Source organism: Microcaecilia unicolor, chromosome 1 (genome assembly GCF_901765095.1).
Source record: "Microcaecilia unicolor chromosome 1, aMicUni1.1, whole genome shotgun sequence".
NCBI classification, from domain to species: Eukaryota; Metazoa; Chordata; class Amphibia; order Gymnophiona; family Siphonopidae; genus Microcaecilia; species Microcaecilia unicolor.
This window is the reverse complement of record NC_044031.1, coordinates 373,889,853-373,905,381: the sequence shown is the minus strand read 5'-3', so window position 1 is coordinate 373,905,381 and position 15,529 is coordinate 373,889,853. Positions and strand designations below refer to the sequence as shown.

The following is a 15,529-nucleotide window of genomic DNA, read 5'->3' as shown; positions in this document are numbered from 1 at the left end:
AAACAGGCACAAGTCATTGACTACTCTCACACCATCACCTACTGAAAAAATGGATTTGTGCACAATTCTGGCCCATCATTGATGTGTACAGTTAATAGTGCACAATGACTTTGGGGAAATGTTTCATATCATTTATTACTTATATGCTGTTTCATCCAAATGTTCTACATAACTCACAGCTAATGATACACAGTAGAAAATTTAAAAAACAAATAGGAAATATACAGACAACCCCGACCCATTAAAACTAATGGATAATACAATTAAGTCCATGATAGGCTGATCAGTATCTAAAATCAAAAACTGAATCTCATAAATACACACATATGTCTAAGGATCAGTACAAAAACATACAAATGTGATGTACACATGTTTTGATTGAATTTCACACATCCAAGAAAGTTATTTAGATGGAAAATAATGGATAGCACAAAGGTGATAAATCTATAACAGTACACCTATATTTAAGCACCCATTCTATAAAGGAAAGCAGAACTCTTCAGCATAGAGAAAAGACGGCTGAGGGGCGATATGATAGGGGTCTATAAAATGCTGAGTTGTGTGGAACTGGTAGACAGGAATTGCTTGTTTACTCTTTCCAAAAATACTAGGACTAGGGGGCACGCAATGAAGCTACTAAGTAGTAAATTTCAACCAAACTGGAGAAAATATTCGGTCACTCAACATGTAATTAAACTCTGGAATTCGTTGCCAGAGAATGTGGTAAAAGTAATTAGCTTAGCAGGGTTTCAAAAAGGTTAGGATAATTTCTTAAAAGAAAAGTCCATAAGCCAAGTCAGATGCAAAGCATTAATAAAGAAAGCTAAAAGAGAATATGAAGAGAAACTTGCCACAGAGGCCAAAACTCACAGTAACAACTTTTTCAGGTACATCAGAAACAGGAAGCCTACAAGGAAATCTGTGGGACCGTTAGATCATGAAGGAGCAAAAGGGGCACTCAGGGAGGACAAGGCCATAGCAGAGAAACTGAATGAATTCTTTGCTTCTGTCTTTACGGAAAATGTAAGAGATCTGCCTGTACCGGAAATGGTTTTCAAGGGTGATGATGGGGAGGAACTGAAAGAAATCTCAGTGAACCTGGAAGATGTACTGAGCCAAATTGAGCATGGAAAATGAGCAAGCAGATCAGTATATTATCCAAAACATTTTATTGAAGATACCATATATAAGACAGTTGCCCGACACAGGTCGTGTTTCGTCCACAAAAGGGCTGCATCAGGGGCTAGTCTGTATCTCTACGAATAAGAATAATTGCAAATTGCATATCAGGACAAGGAAAAAGGAAATGGAAAAAAAGCCCAGCACAAACAGCGTGTCCTGTTGTGTTTCCAAATCACCAGCAAGTAGTGCTGTGGGTCTATCCTATTCCTTAATCTAAAAATTGCTAGTTTTACAATTTTGGGCTAGAAGGTTTTTCTTTAAATTGTATTGAATTGCTGTGCTTTTCTCTACCCAGTGAAGTAAGCCATTTCATTTGCATTAACAGATAGAGGCTAGCAGCTAGAGGAGGAGAGGTGATTAGTGTATATCCAGGTGGTAAGTGACTGAGCTTCACTTACCTTGAACCTGTGGGATTCTTAGAGCTGGTTTGGTTTGGTAGCAGTCTGCCTGTGTTCTAAAACGTTTCTTACTAAACTGTTTGAGGGACTGAGGCTGTTAGAGCCTTAAAACCTTTCTTCTATAACTGTTTGAGTATATATCTTATCTGACAAGAAGGCATACCATAAACATCCATCTTAAATACTAAATAATAACACTATACATGATCTATACAAAACCGAAATCTTACCACATGACTGATTAACCTCTTTGCTATTAATGATCAAGCACTACCACCTTAAACCTTATGTCAAATAGGGTCTCTCTATAGTCGATGACCTAATGTATGTTACAATCCAATTTATTACTCAGGAACCTTCATGCAATACCATAATGTATTCTGCTTTACCATGCATGTATGCACATGGTATATATATATACCATGATCTGTTCCATATATGTTATGTTCCATGTATGTTACCATGTATGTCTGCACCTTAACGCAATACCATTTGTAATTCTGTTACCCGGAAATGGCAACCGCCATTACGGCAAATGTAAGCCACATTGAGCCTGCAAATCGGTGGGGAAATGTAGGATACAAATGCTACAAATAAATAAAAATAAATAACACAAACTTTAAGAGAAATAAACAAAAAAAACACACTGTTCTTTCTTTTACTGTGGGTCTATCCTATTCCTTAATCTAAAAATTGCTAGTTTTACAATTTTGGGCTAGAAGGTTTTTCTTTAAATTGTATTGAATTGCTGTGCTTTTCGCTACCCGGTGAAGTAAGCCATTTCATTTGCATTAACAGATAGTCTAGCGGGCACTGCAGAATCTGGTTTTCGTTTCCCCCCTTCCCTCCCCTACGCCCACCCTCCCCTAGGACAACTTTACATTTATAGCAGGTGCTGTAATTAGGCTAATAAGCTAGGAGTGCTCTTACATTACTATACTTTACCATTAATTACCATTTAAGCAGGTAACAACGGGGATAATACAATATCCTATATAAACTACAGAACACTTACATCTTACTAATATTCTTAATACTATAGCTACTTGTATAAAATTTAAAAACACTAAGATGGAGTCAACAGTCCAGAAGCGGGAGGGATGCTACCCAGTCTTTTGCATTGAGTGCCACATGTATGATTATCTCCCAGTTGGTATGAAGTCATATGTGTGTACCCGGTGCAAAGAGCTCCTAGCTCTCAGAGAGCAGGTCCGTTCTCTTGAGGCTAAAGTACAAGACTTGGTAGAGAGAGTACATAGATGAGACCTACAGGGATGTTGTAGAGAGGTCCCACCTCCAGTCAGGTAGCCCCTGTGCTACTTCGGAGGAGAGAGGTCTCCTGGAAGGAGAGCATTCCACTGGTGAAGTCGGAAGTACTCCTGTAGCCAGGACCTGCCCACCAGAGGATGTATTATCCTCTCGCACCGAGGATATGTCTCCAATTACGGTCCACAGGGGAAAGGTAGGACCGCTGTTGTAGTTGGCGACTCAATCATTAGGCATGTAGATAGCTGGGTGGCTGGTGGACGTGAGGATCGCCTGGTGCCTGCCTGGTGTGAAGGTGGCGGACCTTACGCGGCACCTAGACAAGATTTTAGATAGTGCTGGGGAGGAGCCGGCCGTCTTGGTACACTTGGGTACCAACGACGTAGGAAAATGTGGGAGAGAGGTTCTGGAAGCTAAATTTAGGCTTTTAGGAAGGAAGCTGAAATCCAGATCCTCTAGGGCAGCATTTTCTGAAATACTACCTGTTCCACGCACAGGGCCCAAGCGCCAGGCAGAGATCCGGTGTCTCAACGCGTGGATGAGATGATGGTGTGGGGGTTTTGGATTTGTCAGGAACTGGTCAGCATTCTGGGGAAGGGAGAGCGTATTTCGATCTGATGGGGTTCACCTTAACCAGGGTAGGACCAGGCTGCTGGCGTCAACTTTTAAAAAGGAAATAGAGCAGCTTTTAAACTAGAAACGGGGGGAAGGCCGACAGTCGCTCAAAAGCGCATGGTTCAGGATAAGGTATCTTTTGAGGATATCACCCAGACAGGGAAGAAAAGGTTATTTGTAAGTAAGGATGTCAAAGAAATCATAGTAGATCAGATGGCCTTAAATAAAATTATTAATGACCAGACAGAAGATAACATATTAATAATGCCGTGTATTAAACGCAATATAAAACGGAACAAGCATGCATCGAAATGTCTATAGGCAAATGCCAGGAGCCTTAGACATAAGATGGGAGAGCTGGAGTACATTGCACAGAATGAAAAATTGGATATTATTGGTATCTCTGAGACCTGGTGGAAGGAAGATAACCAATGGGACACAGTCATACCGGGCTACAAATTATATCGTAGCGATAGGGTGCAGTGGCGTAGGAAAGGGGGGGGGGCGGTGGGGCGGTCCGCCCCGGGTGCACGCACTGGGGGGGGGGGGGGGGGTGTCGGCTCGCTGGTTCCCTGCTCTTTCTGCCCCGGAACAGGTTACTTCCTGTTCCGGGGCAGAGAAAGCAGGGAAGCAGCAGAGCTGACGCAGCTCCCAGTGATGTGCACTGGGGGTGGATCGGCCCTCCCGCCTGCCCCCCGCTGAAAGGTAGGGTGCGTTTCGGGGGAGAGGGGGTGTGCTCCGGAGGGGGGGTGCCGTGCCCTGCACCCGGGGGGGGGGGGGGGGTGCGCAGCGGCAACCCACCCCAGGTGTCAGGCACCCTCGCTACAGCACTGATAGGGTGGATAGGATTGGAGGAGGGGTAGCACTGTAAGTAATTGAGAACCTTGACTCAGATAGGCTGCAAGTATTGCAGGAGACAAAACCCCTATTGGAATATTTGTGGATTGAAATTCCATGTGAAAAGGGGAAAAGGACGGTGATAGGAGTGTACTACCATCCACCTGGCCAGGACGAGCAGACGGACGCAGCAATGTCAAAGGAAATTAGGGAAGTGAATAAATTGGGCAATGTAATATTAATGGGTGATTTCAATTATCCAGATATAGACTGGGTTAATGTAACATCGGTACACGCTAGGGAGGTGAAATTTCTTGATGAAATCAAGGACAGCTTCATGGAACAGCTGGTTCAGGAGCCCACAAGAGAAGGAAAAATACTAGACTTAGTCATTACTGGAGCTCAAGATCTGGTGCAGGGGGTAATGGTGCGAGGGCCGCTGGATTACAGTGATCATAATATGATCAGTTTTGATATTGGCATTGAAGTAAGTGAACTTATGAAATCAAATACACTAGCGTTTAACTTTAGAAAAGGTGATTACGACAAAATGAGGAAAACGGTGAAAAAAAGACTGAAAGGAGCAGCTCGCAGGGTAAAAAACTTGCATCAGGCGTGGATGCTGTTTAAAAACATCATCTTGGAGGTACAGGACAAATATATTCCGCGTATTAGAAAAAGGGGAAAAAAGATCAAACGTCAGCCGACGTGGCTAAACAGTAAGGTAAAGGAAGTCATTAGAACCAACAAGTGCTCCTTGGATGATTTATCTTAATGACTAGTGTCATGGTAAGTGGTATTTATTAAAAAGTAATGCCATTGTTTAGCATGATGAACAGAAAACTTAAGTTCAGAAAAAAAATTTTTTTTCAAATGTGTTATCCAGAATGAACACTGGACTGGAGAAATTAAAAGAGGCATCTGAATCAGTAGGTGCTCTAAGCAAAGAGCTGGAAGCAAAAGAGAAAGAGCTGCAAGTGGCCAATGAAACAGCTGATATGGTAGGTTTGTTTTCTTTCAGTTTAATTTACTGGAATTTATCATTGAGTTGATTCACTCAGTTTGACTTCAAAAAGGAAGTTGAGGTGAATAGCTATATGGGGAATTCTTAGTCAGAGAATGGCCTGTTTGACTGGGTGAATGGTAGTGAATTACACATAGAAGAAGGCCTGTGTGGTGGGTGTGAGGACAGGTGTGTGTGTGCAGGGTAGGTCCCAATAGTATCTACTATTGAGAATGATTGGGCTCCTGCCTGGTTAAACCACGCTGAATGAGCTTAGATAGATATTAAGCAGCCTTTGACCAGGCAGTGCTGCTGAACATCTCCTCTGACTGCCATGGCACTGTCTGGGTATAGTTGGGGTGGAGCCAGGATTTACCCGGTTAGTGGTGATTTCAGTCAGCTAACTGGATAAATAAGCAGCTAAATTTAGGATATCAAAAAGGCTGTCTTAACTTTATCTGCCAAGCGACCGGGGCACCGGTCTGAATATCAACTGGTGCCCAGGTAAATTCCGAGTAGCTACACCAACCTGAATTGCATTGAATTGCTTAATTCAGCCCACGACTGCCAGTTACTTAAAATGCTGATTGATGAGTATCATCATAATGAATACCTTTTTTGAGGACTATCCAGCTTATAATCGAAAGACAAAAAAGCCTATATTGCGACCTAAATCGGGAGATAGGCGTTTATCTCCCAAAAACGAATAACGCGGTATAATCGAAAGCCGAACTTGGACGTTTTCAACTGCACTCCATCGCGGAAGCGTACAAAGTTGACGGGGGCGTGTCGAAGGCGTGGTGAAGGCGAAACTGGGGCGTGGTTATCGGCCGATCAGAGATGGGCGCCTTTCGCCGATAATGGAAAAAAATATGCGTTTTTAGTGAGAATTTAGGGCACTTTTCCTGGACCCTGTTTTTCCACGAATAAGGCCCCAAAAAGTGCCCTAAATGACCAGATAACCACTGGAGGGAATCGGGGATGACCTCCCCTGACTCCCCCAGTGGTCACAAACCCCCTCCCACCACAAAATATGCCATTTCACAACTGTTTATTTTCACCCTCAAATGTCATACCCACCTCCCTGGCAGCAGTATGCAGGTCACTGGAGCAGTTATTAGGGGGTGCAGTGGACTTCAGGCAGGTGGACCCAGGCCCGTCCCTCCCCTACCTGTTACAATTGTGCTGCTTAATGCTTATTAGTCGTCAACCCCCCAAACCCACTGTACCCACATGTAGGTGCCCCCCTTCACCCCTTAGGGCTATAGTAATGGTGTAGACTTGTGGGCAGTGGGTTTTGAGGGGGATTTGGGGGGCTCAACACACAAGGGAAGGGTGCTATGCACCTGGGAGCTGTTTTACCTTTTTTTTTGTTTTTGTAAAAGTGCCCCCTAGGGTGCCCGGTTGATGTCCTGGCACGTGAGGGGGGACAGTGCACTATGAATCCTGGCCCCTCCCGTGAACAAATGCCTTGGATTTATTCGTTTTTGAGCTGGGCACTTTCATTTTCCATTATCGCTGAAAAACAAAAACGCCCTGCTCACAAATTGTCGAATAAAACATGGACTTCTATTTTTTTCGAAAATACGGTTCGGTCCGCCCCTTCACGGACCCGTTCTCGGAGATAAACGCCCATGTAGATAGACGTTTTCGTTCAATTATGCCCCTCCACGTGACTATTTATGTTTCAAAACACTAAATAATAAAATTATGTCCTCATGTATGATACATCACAGCCAATGTTGATTGGTTTTAACTCCACTAATTCGGGTCCTTCCCAAGGACTTAGAAATCAAAAATGGTTCAAAATGGATGTTGTATACTGTTTCAAGTAGGATAGTGTTTTGTAAATTAGATGTGGTTATATCTTTTAAATTTAAAATTTCCAAGTATTTTGGAAGAACAGTCAGTATCATTCTGTGATCTCCAATTTGAATTGGTATCACACACACGCATATTTGGCATTTGATTTATCGCCTTTCACTCAAAATCAAAGCGGTGTACAATTCATAGCAGAAAATTGGAAAGGAATTATAAATGCCTAGGATAGAAAGAGAAGAAACTTGCATTTCCAAGTTTTGCCCTGTCCTAATTAGAGATTGATGCCCTGCTGAAAAAAAAAATGTTTTTAATCCCACTTTAAACTTAATGAGTGTTCAGATCATAAGTGCAATGGCAAGGAGTTCCAAAGTGAAGGAGCCAAAAAGGAAAATGCCAAACAACAGGTGGATTCAAGACATATTCTTGATGGTCATGGAACTACCAGAAGGTTAGTCTGAAAATACCAAAGTGAATATGTTGGAGAGTATAAAATTAATGCACAAGATGAAGCATCTTTGTGTAGAGCACAAGGTTGTTTTCAGTTTAACACAGTAGCTAATATGGAGTGAATTATATTCCACTAGTAAGAAAGGCCTGTTTCTCAATCAGATGAGGGTTTTATCTATTTGTGTTTGTTTTGACCTGAACTGTTTTAATATATGTTTGTTTGTTTCTTTTATTGATAGTTTGTGTTTGAGTGGAGTTCCTAAGTGTTGTACATCATTGTTCTATTGGCAGAGGAGGGGTAGTTGTTTGTGTAGTTCTTGGCTTTTTCAGTGTGTGTGTATATGATTCAGACAGTAACTGTGTATGTGATAGTTAGATTGTGTGTGTGTGTTTCTGACAGTGACAGTGATGGGGGTGGGTTTGATGAACTCGATGGTGCATGTGTGTGTGAGTCAGTAATTGTGTGTGTGACAGTTACCTTGTGAGGGGGTGGTGGGGTGGGGTGGGGAACTGTGTGTGTTGTGTGTCACAGAGAGAGATCGTGTGTTTATGTGTAAGTGAGACAGGGGATGGTTTTTGAGAGGGTGGTACAGTTTTTTTTCTCTGTCAGAATGAGAGAGGGGGGTGGGGTGATGGGTGTGGTGAAGTGGTCTGTGTCGGTGTTGGGCTTGCATTGGGGTTCCGAAGTGTTCATCATCTGTGTTGTATTCTCCAAGGAGGGGTCAGTGTGTGTGTCTGTGAGACAGACAGTGATTGTGTATGTGAGAGAGTTATTTTGTGTGTGTGTGTGGGGGGGGGGGGGGGAGTGAACTGTGTGTGTTGTGTGTCACAGAGAGAGATCATGTGTGTATGTGTGAGACAGGGGAGGTTTTCTGACAGGGTGTTACATTTTTTTTCTCTGTCGGAATGATGGGGGGGAGGTTTTAGATGTTGCATGAGTGTGTGTGTATGTGTGAGTCAGTAAATGTGTGTGTGGGGGGTGGGGAACTGTGTGTGTTGTGTGTCACAGAGAGTAGTATGTGTGAGACAGGGGAGGTTTTCTGACAGGGTGTTACTTTTTTTTCTCTGTCAGAATGCTGCTGTTGTTTGGGCTCTCTGTCCCAGGCACAGCCAATCAGAATGGAGGCACGGACCCAGGCAGCTTCATGGAATGTTCATGGTGCAAATTATTATATAGGATGAGCAAAGGGGATGTCAGGTTTTCAAGGCAGAAACTAGGTTCGTGAGCCCTTGGGCCACTGCCGTGGAGCAGCAATGGCAGGCAAAACCACCCCACACCAGAGACAAGGCAGCACTCTGACAGGAACAGCTAGACTTCACCTGCACTTGACCGCCGTTCCTCAGGAGTTGAGCCCCTGGGTGCAGGTGGCCGGCAGGACTTACAAGACAGGGCAGGAACTGAATACCAACTAGGCTGAACAGGAACTGAGGGTCAGAGGGGAAAAGAATATACATGGGCAGCAAGGCAGGAAACTAGGCTAGTTAGACTCACAAAGCAGGAATTGGACAAGCTAAAGGACAGGAACTGAAAGCTGCCAAGCAGCCACTAAAACAGGGTACAAATACTGACAGACAAGAGTCAGGACTGAAAGCTGCAGAGCAGCCACTAAGCAAGAGACACAGACAAACAGAAACTAGACCAAGAAAACAAATCAGAAACAAGACTAAGAAATAAGCAATAAACCTAAGCTAAACTACACACAGACTAACTAGAATCAGACAAGGAACTATACAAGAAACCAGACTAGGCAGAAGTGCAACAAAGCACCACCAAACCAGGGACCTTAGACGATGCAAAGGCAAACACAGAAGTTTCCAGGTGATTAATAAAGCCCATCAGCTGCTGAAGCTCAGCTGCAGGAATCACAAGGCAGCTAAGGGGTGCTGTTCAGGCACAAACAAGAAAAGCAAGTCTGGCAGCCCGGAAGATCTGGACCAGACAGGGCTGAAGTCTGGAATGGGTGACAGTCCATAGCAGCCACCGGTTCTGGCCACCAGAGGGCGAGGTGAGCACAAACAAGGAAACATTCACATACGTGACAGTACCTCCCCCTCAAGGCCCCCCCCCCCCCCCCCCCCCCCCCGACCTCCACGAAGGATTCAGGTCTCCATGGGTAACAATGGTGAAACCTACGGAGGAGCTTCAAAACATGAGCAGGGGTAGCTGGGCTAGAGCTAGAACTCAGCTTGGACTCAGCAGCTTGGCTGGAACTGGAACTCGGCGTGGACTCAACAGCTTGGCTGGAACTGGAACTCGGCTTGGACTCAGCATCTCAGCTGGAACTGGGACTCGGCATGGGCTCAGCATCTAAGCTGGAACTGGGACTTGGTCTGGACTCAGACTCTTGACTGGATCTGGAACTCAGAGTGAACTCAACATCTTGACTGGACTCGGAACTCGGCGTGGACTCAGCATCTCAGCTGGGACTGGAACTCGGCTTGGACTCAGCAGCTTGGCCAGACCCAGACTCTATCTCCCACCTTACCTTCCTCTCTATCACCTGTCTCTACCTACCCATCCATCCTGTTACTACCCATCCATCCTATTACTATGTTATACTTAATTTCCTACTTTACATAACAAAATTCTGTGTTACCTATTACTATGTAAGCCGCATTGAGCCTGCTTTTAGTGGGAAAGTGCGGGATACAAATGTAATAAATAAATTTAATTAATTAATTAATAAAGCCCATCAGCTGCTGAAGCTCAGCTGCAGGAATCACAAGGCAGCTCGGGTGCTGTTCAGGCACAAACAAGAAAAGCAAGTCTGGTAGCCCGGAAGATCTGGACCGGAGTGGGCTGAAGTCTGAAACGGGTGACAGTCCATAGCAGCCACCGGTTCTGGCCACCAGAGGGTGAGGTGAGCACAAACAAGGAAACATTCACATACGTGACAGGGGAAGCCCAGTCAACTGTCCGAGCACCAGCAAGTATCTTCACAATAGTCAGCTAGATGTGTTTAAGTGAGATAGTAGGCGGACCACTGTCAAGACTATTACAGGAATCATTATGGAAAAGTATGAATTAGTAATAATAGGTCCTTTATGTCATGGAGAGGTTTAATAGATGAAATCTTATGTAATGTAATAGAAGGTGATTCACTGAGGATAACTGGGATCTGAGAGAGAGAGAGCAGGATCTAGGAAGCACTCTAAGGCATAGACTGATTAGGTGAAACTGGGGTTTAATAGATGAAATCTTATGTAATGTAATAGAAGGTGATTCACTGAAGATAGCTGGGGTCTGAGAGAGAGAGAGAGAGAGAGAGAGCAGGATCTAGGAAGCACTCTAAGGCATAGACTGATTAGGTGAAACTGGGGTTCTGAGAATGGTTAGAGCTAGCACTGGAGTTGGGAGACACATGGAGGGGCATTATCGAAAGGGACGGCCAAGTTTTGCTGTGGACGTCCTCGCAAAACATCCCGATGGAGGAGCGGGGAAACCCGTATTATCAAAACAAGATGGACACCCATCTTTCATTTCAATAATACGGTCAGGGACCCCAAATCTTGAAATTTAGGTCGTCCTTAGAGATGGTCGTCCCTAGACTTCGTCGTTTCTGATTTTCGGCGATAATGGAAACCAAGGACGACCATCTCAGAAATTACCGAATGCAAACCCTTTGGTCATGGGAGGAGCCAGCATTTGTAGTGCACTGGTCTCCCTGACATGCCAGGACACCAACCGGGCACCCTAGGGGGCACTGCAGTGGACTTCACAAATTGCTCCCAGTTGCATAGCTCCCTTACCTTCGGTGCTGAGCCCCCCAACCCCCCCCCCCCAAAACCCATTCCCCACAACTGTACACCACTACAATAGCCCTTACAGATGAACAGGGGCACCCACACGTGGGTACAGTGGGTTTCTAGTGAGTTTTGGAGGTCTCACATTTGCCACCACAAATGTAACAGGTGGGGGGGTGGACCTGGGTCCGCCTGCCTGAAGTGCACTGCACCCACTAAAACTGCTCTAGGGACCTGCATACTGCTGTGATGGACCTGAGTATGACATTTGAGGCTGGCACAAAATATTTTGAAAGATATTTGTTGAGGGTGGGAGGGGGTTAGTGACCACTGGGGGAGTAAGGGGAGGTCATCCCTGATTCTCTTCGGTGGTCATCTGGTCAGTTCGGGCACCTTTTTGTACCTTGGTCGTAAGAAAAACAGGACCAGGTAAAGTCATCCAAATGCTTGTCAGGGATGCCTTTTTTTCCATTATGGGTCGAGGACGCCCATGTGTTAGGCACACCCAAGTCTCGCCTTCGCTATGCCTCCGACACGCCCCTGGGAACTTTGGTCGTCCCCGCGATGGAAAGCAGTTGGGGACGCCTAAAATCGGCTTTTGATTATACCAATTTGGGCGACCCTGTCAGAAGGACACCCATTGTCCGATTTGTTTCGGAAGATGGGCGTCCTTCTCTTTCGAAAATAAGCCTGATGGTGAACCAAATTGCCTCACATTTGTTAGAATTCAACACTAGTCTTGTAGTAGGTAACCACTCTGTCACTTGATGAAGACCAATGTTTAAAGGAGAGAGATCAAGGTTAGGCGAATCAGCTGACCATAGAATTTATATTTCATCTTCATAAACATACAGGCTCAAGCCCTGGGATTGGATTAGCGTGACTATGGGTGCTAAGAAAATGTCAAAAAAAATAGAGGAGGAAACAGAGGGCCTTGAGGGACATCTCCAAAGATGTTATGTAGTTTAGACAGTGGCGTACCTAGGGTAGTTGACACCCGGGGCCGGTCATTTTTTAACACCCCCCTCCAAAATCCAGTACTAGGCATACCGAGAATATAAAACACTCAGGACCTATAGAGCAATTCTACCATACCATAAGCAGTCATTTCTATGAGTCACACAAGGAAAAAGAAAGCATCTTAAACACTACAGTGAGCACTAGAACATCAATTCACCTATTGTAAAACGAAACCAGACAGATAGTACAGATCGTCAATCCTGCACAGTCACTGAAAGTCATGTCTTTTTCACAAACACAGATACACCCTAATCCACTATAGAACAAGTAATCATAAACTTTCTATTTAGACAAAAATTAAACTGAACCCCCAAAATGCCAGACTCTGCATACAATGCAACACCACAGAAACAGAAAATGTCCCCTAGTACTGTGCAAAATATAAAGACAGCAGATGTAAAATTGAAAAAAAAACTAACAAATACCAATCACTGCTTTACAAATTAACAAATAGAAATAAAACAAATACAGAAAATAAAATACCATTTTATTGGACTAATACATTTAGCTGTCAGAGGCCAAAACCTTCTTCCTCAGGTCAATACAGTATAGTGTGTTACAGTATCCTAACCTGACCTGAGGAAGGGGGTTTTGTTCTCCGAAAGTTAGTCAAAATTTATTAAAATTAGTCCAATAAAAAGATTACCTTATTTACATGTTCTATTATAAACATTAACACAGCTACAATACTACTTTATCCTAAAGCAAAAAAATAAATAAAAATATATATTTTATTTACAGTTTGTTGTCTCTGGTTTCTGCTTTCCTCATCTTCTTTTCACTGTCTTCCTTCCATCCAGCATCCGTCTTTGTTCTTTCTCTGCCATCCAATGTCTGCCCTCTCTGCTGTCCCCGCCATCCAATGTCTGCCCTCTCTCTCTCCCACTTCCATTCACTGTCTGCCCTCCGTCTCTCCCCCTTCCATTCATCCAGGGACTGCCCTCCCCTCTCCCCCCATCCATCTAGGGTCTGCCCTCCCTCTTCCCCCCATCCATCCATCATCTGTCCCCTCTCTCTCTCGCTGCCCCTTTTTTCAGCCCCCAGTTCCAGCCCTCTTATCCCACCTGCCCCTAGTTCTAGCCCCAGCCCACATCTCCCACTTGCCCCCCTTTTCAGCCCCACTATCCCACCAGTCCGCAGTTTCAGCCCCAGCCCTTTTCTCTCAACAGTCCTGAGCTTCAGCCCCAGCCACTTCTCCCTGTCCCCTTTTAAGCCCCCAGTCCCCCCAGTTTCTGCCCCTGCCCCTTTTCAGCCCCCAGTTCCAGTACTAGCCTTATCCCGCCTACCCTCCTTTTCAGCCTCCCAGTTCCAGCCCCCTTCATCCACATGCCTTGCATTAGGGACCCCTTTTCAGCCCCAGACCCATTTTCCCACCAGCACCAGGCATGGCTCCCATTTTCTCGCATGGCCCCTTCCCCACCCCCCTTCTCCCCACCCGTCCCCTTCTCTCCTCTTCTCCCATCTGAGATCCCCCTCCCCACCCCCTCCCCACCCCAGTCCCCTTCTCCCATCTGAGACTCCCCTCCCCACGTCCCCTTCTCCCATCTGAGAGTCCCCACCCCCTCCCCACCCCCCTTCTCCTCTCTTCTCCCATCTGAGATCCCCCTCCCCACCCCAGTCCCCTTCTCCCCTCTTCTCCCATCTGAGACCCCCATCCCCACCCCAGTCCCCTTCTCCAATCTGAGGCCCCCCTCCTGAGTCCCCTTCTCCCATTTGAAAACCCCCTCCCCAGTCCTCCTCTCCCATCTAAGCTCCCCCAACTCGACCCACCTGCCACCTTCGTGGAGAGACGACAGCCCTCGTCTCCTGCCTCCTTCCTGCTGTGCCTTCAAGAAAAATCTGAAAAGCGGCATGGCAGGCATGCTTCGTGTCTGCCCTGCCTGCTTGTAAAAGAAAGCGGCAAATTTCCTCGTCAATGTCGCGACGCTGCGTCGGGTCTTCCCTCACTGAGGGCGGGACCCAGTGAGGGAAGACCCGACGCGACGTCATGACGTCAACAAGGAGGTTTGCCGGCACTTTCTTTTACAAGCAGGCAGGGCAGACGCGAAGCATGCCTGCCATGCGCTTTTCAGATTTTTCTTTAAAAGGCACAGCAGGATGGAGGCAGGAAACGCGGGCTGCCTGCAGTCTGCAGCACCGATGGAGCACCCCCCCACCCACTGACACCCGGGGCGGACCGCCCCCACCGCCCCCCCCCTCCTTGGTACGCCACTGAGTTTAGAAAACGTAAAGTATTAAAGCATTTTAATAGGACATTCCATCAAATAAGACCTAAATCAACGAAGAACTGTAGCAGTGATACCCAGTTTCTTCAGACATTTGAGAAATAGTTCATGATCAGTAAGGGCAAAGGCTGAGATGAGATTATGGAGTATGATTAATACTATTTTACTTGCATCCAAATGTATAATTTTATTGATTCAAGCAAAAAGGATTCCATACTATAGCCCTTATGGAACCCTGAGTGCCTAGGATGTAAGGATAGAACTTTATCAAAAAAGAGGAAAGTGGAGGAGGATCATCTTTTCTAAGATTTTGGACAGAAACATGAGTGGATTGGTTTATAACAGGGATTCTCAACCCAGTCCTTGGGACACACCTAGCCAGTCAGGTTTTCAAGATACCCACAATGATTATTCATGAGATAGATTTGCATAGAATGGAAGTAGTGCATACAAATTTATCTCATGCATATTTATTGTGGGAATCCTGAAAACCTGACTGGCTAGGTGTGTCCCAAGAACTGGTTTGAGAACCCGTGGTTTATAATGAGCTACAACTGAAGGGTCAAGATTCCCCTTCTTCTGCATGGGATAGATTACTGCACTATGCTAATGAAGAGGAGCTTTCCAAGAGTGGAGGAGTAGCCTAATTGTTAGTGTAGTGGCCTGAGTACCAGGGAAACCAGGTTCAATTTCCACTGCAGCAACTTGTGACTCTGGGGAAGACACTTAACCCTCCATTGCCCTAGGTATAAAATAAGTACTTGTATATAATATGTAAACCTTTTTGATTGACCTAGGTCACAACCCCAAATGGGGTGTTACAAAATCCAGTTTAAATAGGGTACCAGCCACATAAAGTTTGGAAAGAACTAACATATACATTTATTTAAAAATGGATAATGCCAGCGTGGTGCCTGTACTGTCTGTATATTCAGCATTGCTAGCTTTCTTTCGTGTCCATACCAGTCCAA

The 15,529-nt window shown here is 45.3% G+C and overlaps 1 protein-coding gene across 1 annotated transcript in view; it reads left to right on the top strand.

Moving 5' to 3' along the window:
* DNAH5 (dynein axonemal heavy chain 5) overlaps window positions 1–15,529 on the top strand; it is a 925,453-nt gene that overhangs the window by 616,973 nt on the left and 292,951 nt on the right. The window contains 1 exon segment of the mRNA XM_030220396.1: window positions 5,185–5,299. Coding sequence (XP_030076256.1) covers window positions 5,185–5,299 — 115 coding nt within the window.